Raw genomic sequence first — 23,535 nt, 5'->3', positions numbered from 1 at the left:
TGAATAGTGATCATTTCTGAGTAATGGGATTAAAACTAATTTTTATTGTATGCCTTTTGTTTATCTATCATTTCCAAAATTTTTACACTCAAAACAAATATATGCTATAATTATTTAGATATTTAATACATTTAAACATATTAATTTGTAATAACTATAGATACCTTTATATATATTATATATAAATATGCTAATATTTAGGCTATTCACTTTATAATCTGGGAAAAAAGGTTTTAAAGCCAGCTTTTTTTCAGTTTTCAGGTTATTGTCTCAAACAGAACAGGCAGTTTCAAGACTGTCTCTGTCCTCAAGAAGAAGAAACCTTTTAGGGGGCTTCCCTGGTGGCGCAGTGGTTAAGAGTCCTCCTTCCAGTTCCGGGGACATGAGTTCGTGCCCTGGTCCGGGAAGATCCCACATGCCGCGGAGCGGCTAGGCCCGTAAGCCATGGCTGCTGAGCCTGCGCGTCCGGAGCCTGTGTTCCGCAATGAGAGAGGCCACAACAGAAGAAGAAACCTTTTAAGTTTCACAAGGTTGGGCTTTACCCCAACTTCTAGACTGATGGCAGCTTTAAAGCCTCTTTTTCTTCATGACAGTGACGAAATGAACAGGAAATTAATATGGCCACTTTTTCATACCTACACACACAAACTGGCTTTTAAGTATTCTGGTTGAATTCAATCAAACTTGCTATTTTAAAACAATAGTTTCTTCAGATTCAACTAGTACCTTTCTAATAATATCAGACTTTAAATTTTGATTTGTTTTCCAAAAATATGTTTACTTGTTCACAACATCCACGCAGACAGATTAGAGTGGCCCTCATACAGTAAGCAGCTCAGAGGATTTGGCAGGGATCCAAGATACAGCTCGCATGGACAGGGACATGCAGGTGACAATCACATCTGCCTTTCATGCTCCACTGCCTTTCAGGCAAATGGATCTACCCACAACATGATTTGATTACTGGTCACAGTCTTTGGCCAGGACTTTAAGCCACATCCAGACTCTAAACCATCTCTAGACCATGTGATATTCCTGACAGGTTACAGGAGAGCAAATCTCAGCTCTGTTTGATCTAATAATTTGTCATCACAATAAGAATGGATTTAAGCAGAGTTAAGGGAGAATATTTTTCTCTTCTAAGAGTCAGGCACAACATATACCAAGCACCACTGAGAGTAAAGCAACATTCTGGATATTGTGAGAGGATAGTAAAGCAAAACAAAAACAAAAACAGAAACACTCTCAGGGCCTTAACCTGTCCTGTTCTTTTCTTTCACTTGTTTTCTATGGATTTAAATAATCTCTTAAGTGGAACAAAGTTATAGCCTGTCACATTAAAAAGTAAAAGTAATAAAATGAGACACTGTGTCCAGGACATAGAACCTGCTTCATCGTACTGAATGGTTCCCCACAGTGAGAAAATCTCCAAAGGTCAGCAAACAGTTTAAAGCTATTGCAATTTAATATCTGCCAAGGGAAAGTGATGGCTCTGAGCAAATATAAAGATCATTAACCCAAGACTTAATAACCATTCATTTATCTAAAAATATTTCTCAGTCAACATTATTGAATTTCCACTTTGTGAAAACACAAAGTGTGATCCCAAAGGGGCTTATAATTTAACAGAGAAAGAGGAGCACACACTAATACATTTAAAAACACAAACAACAGAAACATACAGACAAATAAAATTGCCCATAGTTACAGTAAAACCCTTTTTCTCAGTCATAATTTAATCCAGTGTTTCCCAAAATGTATTCACTAGTACAGTGAGAGTCTTCAGGGGAACAAAAAAATGTCCCTGATCAAATAAGTTTGAGAAATAGTTCAAAACCACAATGTCCTTGAGCATATTAAAGAATGAAAAGTCCTAGAGCAACGTTTAATATAACATTTCTCAAATCTGTTTAAACACAGAACCCTTCTTTGACCTTACAATTATTAACATCTGTGATGGTTAGTTTTATGTGTCAACTTCATTAGGCTATAGTAGCCTGTTATTCAATTAAACACCAGTCTTGATGTTTCTGTGAAGGTATTTTGTAGATATCATTAACGTCTATAATTAGGTGACATTAAAGTATATGAGGTTACCTTCAATAATGTGGGTGGGCTTCATCCAACCAGTTGAAAGCCCTTGAGAACAAAACTGAGGTTTCCCTGAGAAAGAAGATATTCCACCTCAAGACTACAGCATCAGCTCCTGCCCAAGAGTTTCTAGTCTGCCTTCCTGCCCTACAAACTTTGGGCTTGCCAGCCTCCACATCACATAAGCCAATTCCTTGAAATAAATAAACAATATATAAATGAGTATTTATTTATATTTTATAATATTTAAAATATTACTTAAAATAAATAATCTTTAAATAAATGTGCATTTGTGTGCATGTGTGTATTAACTACTGGTTCTGTTTCTCTGGCAGAACTCTGATGAAACATCCCAAGGAACTAATGTTTTACATAACTTTCTTTAGGGCACGCAATAAAGTCCCATCTTCTACCTCAGTAAAATCGTATCTTCTACAGCATAACTGCAATCAGATACCAGAAGCCGTATGCCTGAACCCCACTTAATTTAAGGGACATAATAAATATTGTTAGCTGCTTCTCAGCATCTTTCCTACCAGCACCTACCTCCACCTCCAAGTTGGAAATGCCAGAGTCCTAAAAGTAGACCCTGACTAACACTAATCAAAAACTGTGCTCTCTTTCCCTTTGTTTCCATGACTTGTTCAAGTATGATGGTAGTACAGGCTTAAGTCAATTAATGCACTGATGCTCCTCAACCACGTTGACTGATTCTGCTTTATTAAGTGGTACAAGGAAGTGAAGATCCTTACTGTCCTGGATGATGATGGTTGGTTGCCAACATCAGGACTGAAACTGCTGCATTTTGCTACCATGAGGAAAGCTGGCATGAAGACAAGCCAACAAATATAGGAGGGCAATGCTGAAAGAAATGAAGAAAAATAAATGTGTTCCAAGTCAAACCACATGTAAAACCTGAACAACCTCTGGACTTTACTTATTTGAGCCAATTAATCCATTTCGTTGTTTAACATAATCTGAGTTGGGTTTCTTTTGGCACTCCGATATATGCTTGTTGAATTGCACCTGCATATAACAGTATCCTAACTAATTAAATTACAGAAGAGGTAAAAACTGAGTATATAAGAATATAAAAATCTCTGTTTAAGGATAAATGGACTGGGCAGGGCAGCAGAAAAGGGAAAAAAGTTTGCTAAATGATTAGGCCAATACAAGCTTCATGCTACCCAAATGTTCTGGCAGATGTAAGAATATATATGTTTGGGTAAACCTCAAACATCAAGGCTGCTTAAACACCTTTGAAAATTTGATGAAAGCTATGGCCACTTTCCTCAGAAAAATGATTACACACGCAATATTTTGCTTTCAATTTCAGGAGTTTAATATAGTCCTAAAACATAGGCATAGAGGTCTACGGATTAAAGTTAGGAATCCCTGCTCTACATGGTGGCAGGAAAAACTGCCAACATTGATTCTTGTTATAAATAGATATTGAAGAATAGAACTAAAAATGTGCTTTGGCTGAACACAGGTTATACATTGTGAGAACCATTTGCTCCTGGGACCTGTGAGTACCATTTGTTCTGGGACTGATAACACTGTTCACATGATTATGAACACCCAATAGAATCTTATGGTAAGTTTTATTTACATCAGTAAACTTTGTCTATGAACGCTCAGCATTCCATGGCATGCAGAGCATGGTTATCTTATCACTTTTAAAAAGGTAAGGGAAAATTTATCAGCACATTGACAGGCAGTTAAGAGGTTTAAAAAGTGAGATCAGAGAATCAATTTGGGAGGTGGAAGTCTAGTGGAACTCACCTGTCACTTTTTAATGGAATTATGAGGATAAAAACCAGATTGAAGGGGCCAAAGTAGAAGTTATTTGAGAGAAATTTAAAAATGGCTGTGCTGACTCACGTCAGGGAAGGCATACTAAGAAAGGAAGATGAGATATAGCATTAAATATTATTAGTGTTGCATTCTTCAGCACAGGCTTAGATATAGGCATGGGAACAAAATAAGACATTGTTGCAATTTTCCCTGTTGTAGATAATGAAAATTTCTGTCATTTCTATCAACAATAAATAAAAATAGTTTTTCTTAGTTAAAGGAATTCAAACCTAACTTGACAGCCTATCACTGTAGTCAGCAAAACTACTGGGGTTAGGAAGAAAAAACAAGAATATTTATTTAATGCAAATCAGATGCTGGCAGCATTAATTGAAATTAAGAATAAATATCCAATATATTTCTGTTATAAATGACTTTTGGAATCAGTAGCATCCCCAGCTATAAGAAAATAGCCTTGGTCTCACGACATGTGCAGGCACCATAACAATACCTCCATGTAATTTTTCCAGTTCCTAAGTAGTGCTAAATATTGGAGTAATATATTAATTCATCTGCTCAAACATTCAATTTTCCTGGACTCAGGAAGAACAAAGAAAGCCTATTTATTTATATTATAGTTTAACATAGGTAGCCGTTTTAAAGTGGATGGGGCACTTACATATTTGACTAGTTTCTTTTTTTTTTTAACATCTTTATTGGAGTATAATTGCTTTACGATGATGTGTTAGTTTCTGCTTTATAACAAAGTGAATCAGTTATACATATACATATGTTCCCATATTGACTAGTTTCTTAATGAGTTGTATAAGAATGAGAATTTCAGCCCCCAAAGACCAACAGGAACAGACTGCACTCTCACATGCATGCTAAGACTCTTAAACGTAATTTCAATACATTTAGGGACAGAGGTTTTTTTTACAAGGTGAATGAACACTGTCCAAAATGTGAAAGAAATTAAGTGTAAAATATCCAATGTTTAATAGTTTTGCTGCATTTTAATTTTTAAGACTACATCCTCCGCAAAAAAAAAAAAGAAAAAAAAATGAAGCACAGCATACAAAATAGAAAATAGTGCCAATTTAAAAATCATAATCTGTAAGAGCTTCTTGGTGATTAAGGAATGTTGTATTCTGAAGTAACTCAGGAAAGCTCTAGGAGGAAGAGCTTGGAGTGGCTTAATTTAAGCCCTGGTTTCTTAAATGGCACTCGCGAGGGAAGGAAGTGTGTCACAGAGTCAAAGTACAGAAGGCCAAGGTTCTGGCCCACTTCTACTACTAACTAGCTTTGGAGAGCTGGGAAAGACATGTGCCTTCCCTTGGCTTGATTTTCTAAGGTGCTATCCAGCTCTACAGTTCTGAAAATCTAAGTAAGAATCTTAAGAATGGTGTAGATGTACACACATTTTAGTCATATGCACATTTAGCCACGATATTTTCAGTGTTTTTACAGTTTGAGGCTTGACAATGCCACCAACAGTGTCCCTTTTTGAAAACAGGAGAGAACCATTATCTATGCCCCTCTCCCAGATATTCGCCTGAATCCTGCCTCATCCTCTCTGAAGCTTCAAAAGATGAAAAGAAAAGAAAAAAGAAGAGAAAAGACATGGTTGGCCTAGAAAGGAACAGGGACCACCACAGGGCTAGTAAAACTTTCAGTTATATTAACTCAGTCAAAATATAACCTATATCCTTAGCAAAGCAGTAAAAAAATCTTCCCTCTGACAGAGCCTGTGCAGGCACATGGGAATGAAACTATCTTAGAAGCACCCCAATCAAGATGCAGAGGCAGGAGATCCTGCTAGCAGTACACCAGAGCTACAGAAGCAGAGTGTAAGATGGCCTTCCTCTGAGTCAGGCAAGGCTTTCCTGTGCTCACACGAAGAAGAAAAAGGTGTTCATATAGTAGACAAGGAGTGTATGGTGTGAAGGGTGCTCATTGGGGAAAAGACAGTGGAGGTGCTGCACACTGCACACTGAAATGGGGCAGCATGACAGATCCTACATGAGGAAAAATAGCTGGTTGGGCTGGAACCCAACATGAGAATGCAGGCTTGGTGAAGGTAAGACAGGAAAGCGACAGGAGCTGTTTTGAAAAGACCTGCTGTTCGTGTAAAAGGGTTCCACATCCTGGATGGGGTGCAAGAGGTTAAAAGATTCTAAGTAGGGGAGTGGCATAATCAGACTTGGTCTTTGAAAGGTCACCTTCCAAGCAGAGTGGGAAGTGGATGAGAGTAGAGACAATATTTAAGATACCAGTGCAGTACTCTAGGAAAGAGTTCCTAATTTATAGAACTAAAAGGACCAGGACCCCTGATTTAAAATATATTTAAGAGAGGTCACACCCAATGACTTTCATTGAATTGTGCAATATACATCATGCCAAGAACTTTATAATGCATGATCTCACTGAATCCTCATAATAAATTTATGAGATTATTATACCTCTTTTGAGACTCAGAATGGATAAGGGACTTTCCCAGGATCATATCTCTGTTAAGTGAAAGAATATGTCTTATTAGCAGGGGTGAAGGAAAAATCCAGAATGTCTCCCATGATCCTAGGTAGGGAGCCAAGGTAGATGGTGGTAACATTTACTGAGATGGAATACACAAATAGAGAAGCAGGTTTGGTAATGGCTGTTGGTTGGAGGTGAGTGGAAGATGGAGTCAGTTTGAATAACCTGCATCACAGTTGCCTATATGGTCTTCCAACGGAGAGTTCAGCAGGCCATCTGAAATGAGAGTCATTCCTATTATGAATTATGCACCTACAAGACACAGAAAGAGACCAACTACTGTCTAGAGCCTATCTACCTCCATCAAAACAAAAGAGAGTTTTTGACGTCACACCTTCCCCTTAAACACACATCTCCAATACTCTCCACTGTCTAAGCACAAGATTCCAGGGACAGCTTCTACCAGATTCAAAGTTTCTCACCGTCTAGTACATTCCTAATTGCATGATGTATGCTGGCAGTATATTTTATTTTATTTATTTATTTATTTATTTTTGCAGTACGCGGGCCTCTCACTGTCGTGGCCTCTCCCGTTGCGGAGCACAGGCTCCAGACGCGCAGGCTCAGCGGCTATGGCTCACGGGCCCAACCGCTCCGCGGCATGTGGGATCTTCCCAGACCGGGGCACAAACCCTCATCCCCTGCATCGGCAGGCGGACTCTCAACCACTGCGCCACCAGGGAAGCCCTGGCAGTATATTTTAAAAAGAATTTTGGAAAATGACTTAAGATATCCAATCATCTTATATACATATAAGAATTTATTAGTAATAAAACAATACCTCACAAATCTTCTCTACAAAACTACAAATAATATGTAGATATTCCTCCCTCCAAGAGGTGGAGCTTAATCACCCTCCCTCCCAAGAGTTGGTTATTTTAGCTTTAGCGACTCAGTTCCAAAGACTAGACAGAGTAGGGGAAGGGATAAGTAGTAACCGTACAGCAGAGAAATCTGGCAAACACCACTTTCACCAAGTGATGAAGGTTAAAATCATCAGAGATGTCAGGTGGCTTCGAGTACCCCGATAGGATATGACAAGAAGGGCACTTCACCTCTGTGGTATTCTTTCCAAAAACTCACTACCCCAGTTAATCATGTGGAAAAATGACAGGCAAACCCAAATTAGGGGGCACTCTACAGGACACCTGTCCAATACTCCTCAAGACTGTCAAGGTCATGAAAAATAAGGAAAGACTGAGAAAGTGTCACATATCAGAGGAGGCAAGGAAACATGCCAACTAAATGCAATGTGGTTGCCTGGATTAGAGCCTGGAAGAGAGGGAGGACATTAATGGAAAAGCTGATGAAATCCAAATAAAGTCTGGATTTAATAGTAAAAAAATTTTATTATTATTATTAAAATAAAAAGTCTCATGCAGTATGTGCACATTTTGCTTAATAGTCACATAATTTGTCTTTTTAAAATCTTTGCAATAATCCTGTGAGAAAGGCACTAGTATTTTCATTCTACAGATGAGGAAAATGAAGCTCATTACAGTTTAAAAAAATCATTAACAATAGACAGCTAATAGGTACCAGAGTTGGAATGTATTTTTACACCACAGTTGCCACTGGGGGTTCTATTAATATCCGTTGGAATCATGGGTTCATTTTATATGGCCTGCAGCCCTGATTTTTATTCTCAGAGTGCCTATAGCCATCTCATATTCAGAATCTTGGAATCAGAAGACATTTCAAAAGACAGTGATATCCAATCACTTAGGATTGTGATATCTAATCACCTCCTTCTTTACAGAGAGCCATTCCAGAATTAATACCCCTTACCTGAATGACAGTCAGTAAGACACCTCCTAAGTCATCTGGTCTCTATTTTTTTCCCCTTTTCTCCTAGCCATTTGTATCTCATTAACACCTTTCTCAAAGTTTATTCATTTGTTTCTTAAGTGCTTCAAAGAAATCCCTTCACCAGAAAAGAGACTAAGACAATTAACAGCAGCTACTAAAGAAACGTATGATGAAACCAAAAGTCAAACTTTATTTTACTAGTTAGGTATCAAGTTAGAGAAATATATTCTTTATGCATGGCTAATACCGATGTCATTTTAATACAAGAAGTCTTTTTTATGTGATATGTTTTTATCAGTGTACACAGACTACACCCTGCTTTAAAATATTCCTAATCACATCTGTTTTTGTTTTTTTTTCTAACATCCTTAAATGATTTCCAGGACTCTCTCATTTATTTCTGAATCACAGTCAAGTTGCAGTGATTCTGGGTCTGGTTATTTAGCTTTCCAGTGAAGAATGCATTATTCTCAATAAAAAATTAATAAATATATGACAAAGTTAAAGTTGGCACAAATAAGATCTCAAAGCTACAAAATGATTAATATTCTCTAATTTTAGTGCTCTTCTTATAAGAAAAGCAAACTGTAAAAATTATACAGAAAGACCCATCTACAGCAGTTATTTTAAACTTCCCCAACTGTCCTTTTGTCTGAAGATATGGAAAACCTTAAGGTTATACCACACATTATTTTCAGTATGTGAAATACAAAAGAACAGCAGTCAGATATTTATAAATATTAACATCTCCTTTCTTGGACTGCCTCAAGCTCATGCAAAGTCATGCGGTGTTTACTCCATGCCTCCATGTTGTCTGTTAGCTTCTCAATAACTGAGGAAACATGAACCTGATTCTTGAGAATTAACAATTTAAGATATAAAACTGACACAAACGATCAGAGAAGGCAATCTAGTGCTAAAGAAACACTGAACAAGTTAATAAATTCAAAAAGACCAATTAAATGTTGGTAAACTGGTGCTCAACAAATCACAAGCATCACAGGTTACTCCAGGTTGGAAACCGCATTTGGAACAAGCAGGTGAAAGTGTGGTCAGAGACCCAGAGGAACACTGGGTTCTTGGTCCTGAGAGAGGTGCATGACTCTATGAGTTGTGCCAGAATGTAGATCCAAGTTCTGATGGAAACATATGATTTTCAAGATGGGCCAAGTTTTATTTTTTAATAGCTGAGCTTCTAGTTGGCAACAAAAAAATCCTGTGCCAGCTGCTGAGGAAATAATATGCTGGGAGCTGGCAGGCACGGGCACTTGGAAAGCCAACAGGTATGGGTACGGATGCACAGTGGATACCAAGGTGGTAATGCCAGAAGGCAGCTCCTAGATAAAGCCAAGGCCGCGCTATACTGCCTGTGAAGTGGGCCTCTTGACTGCATCCCCCAACATCTGGGAGAAGAACAATGGTGGGCATCTGGGAAAGGAAAAGTACATCACTTTCCTCAAGCTCTGCTTGCCACATTAGCCTAGATTAACTCAGGTTAGTTTCTGAGACACTGCAGGCAGATTCTGAGGTTGTGACCAAAGTTAGATAGATATTCAAAGTGGGGGAAGGGGTACATGGGCATCTTGGTCAGCTCAACTGCCATAGCAAAATACATTGGGGGACTTAAACAACAGACATTTATTTCTCACAGTTGTGGAGGCTGGAAGTTCAAGATCAGGGCGCCAACATGGTCGGGTTCTGGTGAGAGCTCTCTTCCTGGCTTGCAGACAGCTGACCTCTTGCTGTGTCCTCATATGGCAGAGGGAGAGAGAGTATGCTCTCCCGTCTCTCTTCTTACAAGGGAACAGATCCCATCATTAAGGCCCTACACTCATGACTTCATCTAACCCTAACCACCTCTCAAAGGCCCCTTCTCCAAATACCATCACATTGCGGGGGGGCGGGGGGGGGGGTTAGGGCTTCAACATAAGAATCCACGGTGGGGACACAAACATTCAGACCATAACAAGGGGAGATACAAAGAAAATGAAATGGACCTGGGCTCTCGTGGGACAACAGTAACAGGGAGAAGTCAGATAGGGACAGAGAGGTGCTTGTGGGTTGAGGTGTAGCTAACTCAGAAAACAAAAAATAGCCCTAGGTGAGGAGTGACCTTCCTTCCATCCCTCAGCTCCATCTCTGCCCCCCTCTCTCCTATACACAATCTTTCTTTCACCATACTTCCCTGGTTTCTGTCATCAAAAATAGAGATGGGGACATACACATTTTCCAGAATAATTATTGGGCTGGCCAAAAAGATAGCTCAGGTTTTTTCCATACCATCTTACGGAAGTAAAAATGAGCAAATATAATAATGAGTACATGTCTCTAAAAGAGAGATTAGGCATTTAAAAAGTACAAAATAAGAAAAAAAATTATTCAAGGAGCCTCCAACACATTTACAAAGCCTTTGGAGCTTAGAACCCTACTTACTCCAAAAGCTGCTCTGTCTCCTGAACAGGCAGTAAACAACTAAGGTAATCATCCAGAGAATTCAACTGGAAGAAAACATAGATGCACAGATGGTTGTGGCTAGAGAGTACCTTCAACAAAGATGATCTAATCACAGAAGGTCACACTATTCCCAGTTCATTCAGACATGGGGGGCTCTTTAAGACAGAGCAGCCTGATAAAAGACCAGAGACCCTAGCATTACAAAGGACTTTCAATTGCAGATGCCCTGCTGGTACAACTGACTCATTTACTCAACAAATATTTAATGAGTGCTCACTACACACCAGGCATTGCAATAGGTCTGGGGACACAGTAATGAACAAAGAGACAGAGGTCCTGCCCACAGAGGCTTACATTCTAAAGAAAAGGACAAAGACATTGAATAAGTAATTTCACAGTGTGCTGGTTTAGCAGAGGATATGCATAGGAAAAACATCCTGAAGGAAGAGAGATTTAAGAGTGTGCTCATTTTCCTGCAGTTGTTCATCTAATTCTTCTAATATTTATTCATTCACTCGCTATTCCACAAACACTTATTAAGCAGTTATGGGGGGCAGCTAGTAAGCTGGAGAATGGGCTTAGTAATGGGGACAAAGGATGGATAAGATTCAGGGTTCCTCTGTCTGAGGAACAGATGCTCTGGTGGTGAAGGCCACAAAGCATTTACCTGTAAGACAATAAATGTGTGACATGGTATAAGAGCCGGGAGGCAGGAGAAACCTTCGGCTTATGGGGCAGGGTGACTCTCCTGGAGGAATTAGAAGGAGAAGGGCGTTTCAGGCCAGGAGAGTTTCATGCACAACACCATGGAGATATGAGGCCCATGAGGGGTCCCTTGAGGATGGCAGGTAAGAGAGGAGCACTGTAGTCTGACAACCTGGTCTTGAATCCCAGCTCTGCTCCCCTCCCCAGCTGCGTGAGCTTGGACAAGCTGCTTAACCTTTCTGAGCTTCAGGCTCCTCATCTGAAAAATGATGCTCGTGTTGATCACCTTGTTGTATTATTGAAATAATTAGCAATGCACATAAAAAAAAAAAAGGAAAATCTCAACACCAAGTTCCTGGTAAATACTCCATGGTGCTAATTAGAAGTGGTGGGGAACAAGGCTGGCAGGCAAGTTGGAGTCAGAATGCTAAAAGACCCAAGTAAGTTGGACTAAGGTTTTTTACCCTGTAGCTACCTAATTTGGAATCATCATCCCCTACCTCCCACCTTGTATCCTGTCTGGGGCACGATATTAAGCTTAAGTGCCAACCATGGAGCTAAGTGTTTTTACATATGCGATCTAATTTCATCGTCAGAGCAACGTTGTGGTGGATATACTACCACAAATCTTCACTTTAGAAATGAGGCTTAGTGAGGTCTAGTGTTATGCCCAAAGGGACCCAGCCATCAAGCAGCAATTTAATCCTTCTTGTTTTCCTGCCTGCACCCTGCACCTTCTAGCTCAGCTTCTGGCTTAGCACCTGCCTGGCTCAGCAGTCCTCCTTCATCTCCACTCTCAACTGTCCAGAATGCCCTACTTGCTCCCCCAGCCTCAAAGCTTTCCTGAGTAGCTGCCTTGCCCAACTGTCCCCTTGGGCTGCGGCTCCCTGAGCATCACTCCCCTCCACCATCTGCCAGCTCAAGCCGGGACTGGAGCTCTGCTGCCCCCTCCTGGCCTGGGCCAGAACCTCATCTGCTCCCTGGGGCCCTCAAGCTCAGTCCTGACATTCCATTTCCTCAGTACCTCAAGATTTGAAAGAACTGTACCATTTGCTGTGAATTATCCTGACAATTTCCTCAGACTTCCACTCTGCTGATGTGGCATACATACACATGACAAGCTCTGTTTATTATTATGTGTTTAATTCGCTTCTAGATACAGGTTACAATCAGAACTCAAGTTTACTTCACTGAACATTTTTATTACCTTATGTGTTCACACTGAGGGAAAAAGGAGAGGAAGGACTCACTCGAGTCCCATAGGAACCACTAAAAATGTTTCCACTCACACAAGAAAGCTTCAGAGGCTTATTATGACTGAACACTCTAGGCCAGGCTGATTTACTGAATTATATAATTTGAATTTGGTTACATTTAATAACATAGTCTTATTTTCTCCGTGCTTGTCCTAACAGGGAGCTTTGAAAAAATAGGTAAGATTAACTTGAATGAATAGGTAGCAGTGCATTTATATCCTGTTAAAGATAACACTTGGACTGACTAGTTGTCACAACTAAAGAACAATTTTGTATGTCTGTGAAAGTCCCACATGGACAGTTGTCACTAAGTTAAAGAGTCACTAACTATCCCTTCAAGATAGTACAAGAAGTAAGGCAGACCAAGCTGAAAAGTACAAGAGGGACTTCCCTGGTGGTGCAGTGGTTAAGAATCCACCTGCCAAGGCAGGGGACACAGGTTTGATCCCTGGTCCGGGAAGATCCCACATGCCACAGAGCAACAGAGCCACAATTACTGAAGCCCGTGATGAGAGCCCGTGTTCCACAACAAGAGAAGCTACCGCAATGAGAAGCCCACACACCACAACGAAGAGTAGCCCCCGCTCGCCACAACTAGAGAAAGCCCACATGCAGCAACAAAGACCCAATGCAGCCAAAAATTAAAAATAAATAAATTAATTTAAAAAATTAAAAGTACAAGATTCTGTGCAATGCAAGTAAAAGTCCCTACTAAACAGTCCATGAAGACTGAAAGTGGGAAGAAATCATTCAAATACTGCATTATAAGTAACAATAAATGTGTAAACATAACTACAGATTTGTTATCCCCTACTCTTGTTTGTTCTGGTTTGTAATATTAGTCAAATTCTGTCTATAATCATGACAAATCAAAGAAAGTACACTTTTAACGAAGAATGCTACCACAAACTAGTAAAGAAAACAGTTAACAGCAAGTCACATGTATTACTTTTTTAGCAGACCATTCTGAACAGAGTGTTATCTCTAGTCTAGTTTTTTTAAAAAATATTTTTGCACCAAAATTTTGGTGAATTTTTCAACCATATCACCCTGAAGCATGACTTAAGAAGTAATTAACTGATGATGATGCATTTGTTAACCAAGTTAAACTCAGCATCCTGGCACTAATGCTCACAACTCTCCAACCCCTGCCCACCAAACACTTCAGGCAAATGCAGTCAGCTGCTTAAGGCAGCAGGTGACAAAATTTACCATGAAGTAAGTTAAGTATTTTGAAATTGAGGTTCTTGCCTATGAATTTTGGGTTCAACAACAACGAAAAACAAAATTCATTTAACCCTCTGCTTGATGGGCAAACTGTATTCCTTTTCTCTTTTTCTTTACTCTGCCGTATGACTTTTTTGGTTACAATGGCAGTTATGTTCTTATCAAAATCTTTCATCAGGCAGTCTCAAAATGCATAACAAGTGCACATATGTGCCCACTTCCCCTTTCTGCACAAAGTCACACCTTGCAATATGATTTCTGTCTGCATTTTGATCTATGTATTTGCTTTAAAATCATTTTCATATAGCAAAATGTTAGTATTTAAATATAAGTAAAAAACTTATTCAGTAACCACTCAGAACTACCATTCTTTGATCCAGTAATCATCAAATAAAATGTTTTGAGCACATGCTCCCAAATTGTGTATACTTAAGTACCTATAAATGCAATACATATGCTATTGAACCAATATGTAATGTTCTTTTCAAAACATTTTAAGAAAGCAAAAATTAGAAAAAAAATATGTTCTTCTAGCATCCCATTATACTATGCAACCCCTGGATATGAACATCTCACTTTGGAGACCTCTGCTCTAGTTAAGATATGAGTGAATGCTTTAGTTAGCTCTAAACTCTATTCAAACTAAGAAAGAATAACTTTTCATTAAAAAAATGCTTATTTAAACAGTCTCAACTTAAAGGACCTTAATTAGTCCACCTGTCATATGTGTATGGCATATAGAAGGATTATTCAACATGCAGATAATATATTAGTAAACAGAAAAATGTATTAAACTTTACTAATTAGAAGCAAATCTTTATTGATTTAGCATATTACTTTATAATGACTGTCACTTCAAATATAATAGAAGAATGAACAACTTGAAATCTAATTATTATACACAAAACAAATGACCCTCCAATAGTCTTTGAATGTGAATGCTGATCATGGTATGGAAATTTAACTTAAACACACTTCAAATAAAGCTACTTCATTTTCAGAAACATGAATGATGATTGGAGCTAGCCAACGTGCTACGTAGGTTAAGAACTGCAACTGATATAGTTTCAACAGATGTAGAAAAAGGATGAGAATGAACTTAAAGCCTGTGCCCACTGGAAAAACTAATATCAGGTTGACATGTTCAAAGTAAAAGGGAGATTAAAGGTAATTCCTTGAATAAATGAAGTTTTGAGATCATTTTAACCTGAAATTCTCGTATAACTGAGGAGGAGTAGAAGTTTACCTTGACTGATCTAGGTCAGGGGTCAGCAAACCTCCGGCCAAGGGCCTAATACAGCAGTCACTTATTTTTGAACAGTCCACAACTTAAGAAGAATTTTTACATTTTAAAATGGTTTTTAAAAATCAAAAGAATGTGATGTGAAAATTATATGAAATTGAAATTTTACTGTCATAAAGTTTTATTGGAACACAGCCATGTGCATTGGTTTCTGTGTTGTCTATGGCTGTTTTCACTCAATCATCAGAGTTGAGAGCTGCCACAGAGATCTGCGGCCCACAACACCTAAAATAGTTACTGTCTATCCCTTTACAGGCTCTTTACCCAGTGTAGGTAACTGATCTTAATCCCTTCAATCCCACACTTCCCCTTTTTATTCTAGTCTAGAGTGCTGCAGGGTTTCTTTTTTCTTTCTTTTTTTTCAACCAACATGGTAAGTTCTCTCTTACCCACCCCCCTCACTTATCTACATTGTGAGTTAGTGTCAAGTTCTGAGTCCCACACCTTTAGCCCAAGACAAAGCTGCTTCTATAGGCACCTTTTGTTCTCATAATGGTTTCTTTCTCTTTATCTATAATTTTGGTTTTCGGTTGATACAAACTCAGTCATTTTTTTTTTTACAGGCTTTCTTTGGTCTGATAATCAACCTACCCTCCCAACCTTATCTGTCATTACAATGTTCATGCTTTGTAAAGTCTGAAAAACAAAATGTATACCCCACATTCTTCTGCCAGGTTTTTTTTTGCCTTTTTCTTTAGAATGTATTTTCCATCTGGAATGCTCTTCACCAAAGCTCTACCTTGTTAAAATCCTGCCAAAATTCAAGATCCACCCCTCCCAATGAAGACACCTCAATCTTCCCAGTCAGAATTATCACTCTGTTGTAAAGACTGCTGTAATTCTCATTATCTCCATCCGGTATTAGTTTTATTTATTTATCTATCTCATATTAGATTAATTGTTGGTGCCTTACAAGTAAACTATACATGTGGAGGCCAAGTAGTGTTTTATTTATCATATTCATTCATACTCTGTCCCCCTCACCCTGCCCCCTACACCATAAATTGCCTAGCTCATAGTTATTCAAAGGATCAGACTTGTAACAGAGAGGACATTAAGTGGCATGAAGACATGGAATTAAATAACAAGAAATCAAAAAATGACATCATTATTCTCTTTTCAATTATTTTCAATCATCTGATTACATCAAGAAGAAAACCTCAATTTGTGCCACTATGGTTTTAACTTTGCTAATCTTTGATAATCTCCCTTTTTAACAAAGAGAAAACAATTCTCAGGCTTGGAGCCTTCTGGAGGCAAGAATTTCTAGCTATGATTTAGGAAAAATGCTTTGTTCTTATTGCCTCTATTTATGGGATGAATACTGGTTTTCAATTTAATGAAAATAAGTATTCTCAGTAAATAAATTTAGGTTAACAAAAATGAGGTGATTTAAACAAAAATATTAAGCAAATTATAGCACAGATGGTATGCATATACAACAGAAATCAACAGTAATACACAAAAATGTCAGAAACATTTGGTTGTAGCAGATAATCAATAAAGCCAAATGACTTTATTCCATCAAACTCCTTGTTAACCATCTACATAACTAAAAGAAAATCATGTAAAAGACTAGCTTCAAGCTTCTGAGACAGTGGTTCTCAACAGAGGAGGGTGTGACACTTGATAATGTCTAGAGACATTTTTGGTAGTCACAATTGGTGGGGGTGGGGTGGCTGGGGGAGGATTGCTTCTGGCATCTAGTGGGCAGAGGCCAGGGACACTGCTACACATCTTACAATGCACAGGACAGTCCCACATCAAAGAATTATCTGGCCCCAAATGTCTACAGTGCCAAAGTTGAGAAACTGCTCTGAGAGAAAGAGCAAGCTTTACAGGTACTACCTTTTGCCCATCATTATAAATCATCCTCTATGCAGCACTCTGTCCTGATTTGATCTGCCACTGATAAGATTGCTGAGGAAAATCTCCCACACAAACCTTTCATTATTTTACATCACCCACACAGCCACTGCCCTCCATTAGCAATTAGAATTTTAAAATAGACTGCACTGAAGAGTACATGTCCTTTATATGCTAATACTATGCCATCAATATTTAGATCTAACTTCCTAATTAAACCATTGGAGTTATGAAATTTTCAGATTTTCCTGCACTATCAAATAGATTTTTAAAAGTAATTAAGGTAAAGATTAATACAATTTGAGTAAAACTTTGATTCTAGCTGCTATTGACTTCATGTAAAGTTATTCTTTGGCTTGAACTATATGGTTCATTGACTCAAATAATATATTTTGCAGAATAAACCTGACCTTGAAATTGTTAAAATTCAGTATTTTTTATTAGATGTTAGCTTTCATGAAAGGGAGTCTAAAGAGAACTACTTTTTAAGCTAGCAAAAAAAAATCATTAACATAAAACAACATAACAATTAGTAGTTGAAACAGTTCGCTTGGCTACCACTCAGTACTTTATTCTCAAAAGTATTATTGCAAACACATAATCCACACAGATGTGTCTGAGGGTAAAGCATTTACAAGAAAGGTCTTTGAAGCTATTTTGTGGTTAGTGTTTTTGTTCTCTTTCTTTCTTTTTTTTCAAGTTAAGTTCACCAGAACAACTTAGAAGCTGATAGCACCTGTGTCTTTTTATTTTTTATTTTTCCAAATTAGGAGTTATTTTTACCCTTGCAACAGTATTTAAACATGGAAAAATAGTGCATTCTTAAATTAATGAGCCTATCATAATCTTCACTTGACTTTAAGGCTCTTTACAATGAGAGTATTTTCAAATTTAGCATTTACTATGTATTAACTTTAGTGGTTGGCATAGCTTGGAGGCATTTCATGCTTTTAAATTCAAGTTGATTTAACTCCTAATTCTGACATGCCTGTGGTAAAATGATAGCAAAGGTGAAACTGAATCCCTTTCATTTCAGAGCCACAAAGCACTCTGCCAACAGAAAAGCAGCATTATTTTCAATACCAACAAGCTACAGAGGTGGCAGTTATCAATACTGCCAAGAAAGGAAACCAGTGGTGAGAGATTAAGAGATGGTTTTAAGATTAAGAGATTAAGATCATGGTCACACACGTCAAACAGGTCACCAGATTTCCCTTTCCTTGGGGTCGTTAGAACTGAGATCATCACATCAGGACCCACAGTGCCTGGCCCACTTTGTTATCATTCATTCATTCTCTTCAAAATCATTTGTTGAGCACCTGCTGAGTACTGAGTACTATGCCAGGCAATGAGCACACAAGAGTGAACCAGCCAAATCTACAGACACTGCCTTCTAGAACTTGTAGTCAGTGTTGGTGCGAAGAGCCTGTGCAGCCCCAGTTTCTGTTCTCCCAAATGCAATCCCACCTTGCTACTGTGTCAACTGCCTGAGAAGAGAATCAGATGCACAGAGAACAAGAGAGGGACTGAACAAGTATACTTTAAATTCCTAGTGAGATAAAAAAAAAAAACAACATCATCCCCAAAAGAGCTTAAGATACCAAGTACAGTGCGTGTGAAAGGAGATCCACAGCCAGCTGTGGGGATACGCCGGATAGGCTGTGGGGCCCTAAAGGACAGTGTGAGGGAAAGACCAAGAGCCCAAGAAGCAATGGCTAAGAACGGCTCAGGAACGGACTTGAACAAACGGAAGTAAGGGAAAAGGGAAAAGAGAGGATCCGATTCCTCCCCAGCCAGGAGCACAGGTTGGAGCCCTCCTTTCAGAAAATGCACACTTTGCTGTTTCCTTACAGGAAGCATTTGCTGACCATTACCTGGGAACAAAGTTACATGTTACCGAGTGGACTACAGCCCTGCTCAGGCCTCTGGATTCCTCCACTCCACAGTGAAGGTGCTCCTGGTCCAGCCTCCTGAACTGCTCAGCCAGTCCAGAATACACTCCACTTAGCAGGCCTCGTGGAGAAACCAGAGTTTTTCCAATAGTGTTTGAAAAGGGAAACCCAATAATGTTGGAAGGAAAGACAGGGGGATTTTTCTTTACAGAGCTATGCAATCAGTCACTACTCAATGTTACCAATTGGTCTGCATGGCATCTTTCGAAAGGAAGATACTCATACTCATACTTTAATCTGGCATACACAGATTTACGGCCTAAAACAGTACTTTTCAAACTGAATCACAACCTACTAGTGGGATGTGAAATCACGTAGGTTCAACCAATATTTTTAAGGAACTAGAATAAAATTAAACAGCACAGAATAGGAAATATTAGAGTACACTGCTGGTAATAAAAATAAACATTGTTTTATGAAGCTTTTATTTCCATTTTATATACACATATGACTCACTATCTAAATTTGTTTCCTGAGCAAGAACACACATAACAAGGGATCCTATATAATTATGCTTAAATTAGGTTGCTATATAAGTTTTTTTTTAAATTGTGAATCAAGTTGGGTGGTGGGCAGGTACTGAAAGTCATCAGCCTAAAGAAACTATAGTGAAATGTAATGGAAATTGAAAAAGAAAAGATCCCAAAAACTCAATTTCTACGCTGAAAAAGAGAGCAAACCTAAGTATTTCTCAAAATACTTTAATTCTGTGATTTTCACACTTTTATTCTCTTGTCCTAATTATCTTTCATTTGCTTCCCTGAACTTGTGTGTGTGTGGGAATACATCTGATTTTGTTACAAACATTCTTTCAATCTCATACAACAGATAGAAACAAAAGGTGAGAAATAACTGAAGAGAGAACATGGGTTTGGATGCACAGGGCCAAATCATCACCACAGAGCAGCCCAGGCCAAATCCTGTCCCTCTGTTTGCCAAACCACCCGGAAGAATCTGGACCAGAGGGAGGGTCCCTTCTCCCTTGGAAAAACCTTTAAAACACCAATTTCTCAAATCACTGGGCAAAGGACCAACCACTCTTTAAGATATGGAGTCCTGAACAGGATCACGGTCAATTTATTTTTTTGAGTAGAATTGAATTTGTTGTAAACTTGATTTTTGTAAACTTTTAAACAAATTTTATAAACATAGCAGTATTTTCAAATGTGGTTTTTGGGAAAATAAATTAGTTTGCCTGAAACTCTTAGATAATTCCTTTCAACACCCTTCGGCCCCTGCTTCAGTCCCTGCTTCAGCTCCTGCCTCACCCTCATCCTGAAAAAAGAAAGCTATCACATCTACCCTGGTCTGAATGGATTGGTGGATTGGTGCTGTCAGTACCATCCAGGGGATTCAAGTGGTTACAGCCTTGGGAATTTTGTTCCCTGAAATCCCCAAGCTATGTTGCCCTAATGGTCATTTGTCCAATTTTCTTGAATTCAGGAGTCACTAGTTTACAACACGTAATTGTAATAGATTACTCTATAACTTAATCTATACTTGATCTGGAGAGAACTGTCTACATCCTGGAACTAACCACAATGGCACCACACAACACTAGGGGCATTGTTCTCTTACTCTTAATAACAACTGTGTTACTAATGAATTAAATATTTTGGCTTTAGAGTCACCACTGGCAGGCAGACTTGGCCCAAGACTGGGAGTAAAGAGAGTAAAGACTTGAAACCAATCGACTGAGCCTCAACTTTATCACTTGTGAGAAAGAAAACTTGTCACTCAGTCAATATCTACAATTATAATTCTGTTGCATTCTCTGGCTTTATAGATTCTTACTAATTGTATTTGTAACAGAGCTGCTTTATGTTTTAGGTTTATTTTGTTGAAAAAAACCAACTTTGACCATGAAGTGATAATATTTCTCAAAGTCTCAACCAAATGGAATAAGTATGCACCTCACCAATTCTGCCATCTACAAAGAACTTACCTAATATACATGAATACTGAAAAAGAGGACAGAAGTAACAATTTTAAATCTCTTCTCAAAATATTTTAATTCTGTGATCTTCATGGTAATCAAATGATTAGCTAGCAGAGTGAGAGTCTTAGCAATATATAATTGATTTATATTCACGCTCCAAAATTTAGTACAAAATATAACAAGCTGTTTTAAAAAGTATAATAAACTCCAAATTCCTTAGGTTTTCCCTATGAAGTCTACCATCTTGTATATACACACAATTTGTAGTTTATTTATTTTTCTACCCATCTTCCCATTCCTTACATTAAAGGAAATTTCTTGAGCTTCCTGAGGGCAAAGCTTAATCACAAAGATAACGTGTGCTGATGGTAAGTCATAGCCAATTAGGAGCATCTAAGGTAAACGTTACTCAGAAAGCAGTTAGATTTGGTGTTGAGACAGTCCCTGGAGTACCATCAGGCACTTCCTCTACTAGGTGGCAGTTTCTAAAACTCATCAATTTTAAGTAGATTATCACTTTAATCAGAAGTTTACACTGTTCCACTGCAGCTCATCATACAATTATGTAGGCTTCAAACCTTACAAAAGGAAATATTTCATTTTCAACCTACTAGGGAATGCATACTACAGCAGATCTTCAGATGAACATTGAAAAACTTGATCAGAACAGGATGTTTATGTATGCATTATTCAATGCTCAAATATTCTGAAACATTTTAAAACAGTGGCAACTCCTAAATTTTCATTCAGAAGTTTTGCTTTTCTTCCACACCTTCTGCACTCAGTGAGCCATTAATAGTAGTGGCAATTCGGAGGGGAAAAGTGGCCCTTACAGTCCCACTAGGTACCAACATCCAGAATCCCACACTGTAGTCTCCAATGCCATGAAAAATAAAATGGCTGTTAGCTAAACTGTTTCCAGCAAAAAAAGAATGGAAAATAAAATTGCAAAGAAATAGTTAAGTACAGAAGCTTCAACCTGTTAAACGCTGAAATTACATCTTTAGATTCCCTATAATAAAGGGCCTGGTTCTAAAATGAGTGTTGAAAAGAAGTCCCTTACCAATGGATAGCAGAAAGGAAAAAAGGAAAAAGGAAGGAAGGGAAAAATATTTTTCAATGGATAAAAATATGAGAACATATGGCATCATTCACATGGCAAAACCACTACCTGTTTGGATCTTCACAGAAGGGATGAGGAACATTTCTACAACCCCAGGGAGGTGGTTTTCTGCATACATAATTTAAACAAATCACTCCAGCACATGAAAGAAGAGCCACAGAACTCTTCTCACTAATTACCACCCCAAGGGCTGCTTTTTCTTTAAAGCCACACTAGTTCATTATTCTGCCTTCAACTCTCTTAAATGATTCATTTCCCCTTCACTCCTGAGCAGACTCTGCAGGGAAGCTAGTGTTTAAGTTTAATTTCTAGTGCCACTTGCTTTGAAGAGCTTGATGAGGGGAAAGAGAAAGAATCTAATTTAATAATTCTGTCATGATTTGGAGAGGCTCCCTCCGCCCCCCAATCTAAAAAATAACTAGACAAACAGGACCCTCTGGCAAGATATAATCGTGAGCAAAGACACCAGTTGGGAAAGCAGGGCCCACGTGCGGTGGGAGCTATCACGCAAAGGAAGTGGCAGGCGGTGAGGAGGAGGGAGAGTGGGAGAGAGTCGGGCTGCTGCTAGCAGCTGCACCGGCCTGGGCGCTCCTGGGGAGACCCGACTCGCACTTGCATGGTGCTGAGCTCTCTCCCAGAGCGGGTAGAAACCGGAGGGCAGTGCGGCCGGCTCCCGCATCCTCGGGAGCTGTCGCTGTGAGAGGGAGAGCGTCCGCTGCGCGCCGCGGGCTTCCCCAGAAGCCCGAGCCCGCGCACAGGGCGCCCGGCTCCACCAGGTCCAGGGCGCCCCCCAACGCCCCAGCTCGCCACCCCGCCCCCTCCGCCTTACCGTCCCAGCTCCGACTCCACCTCGAAGAAATCGCTCAAAGCATCCCTGTTGGAGCCGTCGATCCAGTAATCCGGGATGAGGCTCCCGGCCCCCGGGGCCACACTGGCGGTGACCGAAGAGCAGGACGAGGCGGAGCACGAGGGCACCGTGACTTTGAGCATCTTCGCGGCGGGACTCCGGAAGCCGCCGCCGCGGTCGCCACCGTTGCCGGAGCGAGAAGCCCCGCCGCCAGTCACCGCCTGCGAACGCAGGAGCGAGAGGTGGCGTCCTTCAAACACACGCACACACCCACGGCCGCCTCCCACGGAGCCGTCAGCCGCGCTCGGGCTGCGGTTCCCTTTCTGCACGCTCTGGCGGGAGGGTGGGCGGAGAAGGGGCCGAGGAACTGGGAGACGGTGTGGAGGGAGAACCCCAGTCGCCGCTGGCGAGAGAAAGGAGGCGGAGGCACTGCAAAGGAGAGTGGTTTCCTCCCCCTTCGGTCCTTCCCTCCCTACCTCCCTCCACCGTGCCTTTCCAACCCCCCTCCCTTTTTTTTCCTTTCTCCCTCTCTGGCAGTGGCTGCGGTGGAGCCAGCTAGGGCGCCTCCGGATGCTGGAGACTGGGGAAGGCACAAGGGCCAAAGCATCATCCCACGCTACCTCCCGCTGGA

General features: G+C 39.7%; 1 protein-coding gene across 1 annotated transcript in view; it reads right to left on the bottom strand.

The window, feature by feature from the left end:
- CAMK4 (calcium/calmodulin dependent protein kinase IV) overlaps window positions 1–23,062 on the bottom strand; it is a 217,151-nt gene extending 194,089 nt beyond the window's left edge. Inside the window, exon 1 of the mRNA XM_060146187.1 lies at window positions 22,887–23,062. Within this exon, the coding sequence (XP_060002170.1) occupies window positions 22,887–23,047 (161 nt within the window). The 5' untranslated portion in view covers window positions 23,048–23,062. The remainder of the gene's footprint in view (window positions 1–22,886) is intronic.
- Between the last annotated feature and the right edge of the window lie 473 nt (window positions 23,063–23,535).

This window comes from Lagenorhynchus albirostris, chromosome 3 (assembly GCF_949774975.1).
Source record: "Lagenorhynchus albirostris chromosome 3, mLagAlb1.1, whole genome shotgun sequence".
NCBI classification, from domain to species: Eukaryota; Metazoa; Chordata; class Mammalia; order Artiodactyla; family Delphinidae; genus Lagenorhynchus; species Lagenorhynchus albirostris.
Note: the sequence above shows the minus strand (reverse complement) of the source record. Positions and strands in the feature narration are given on the sequence as shown.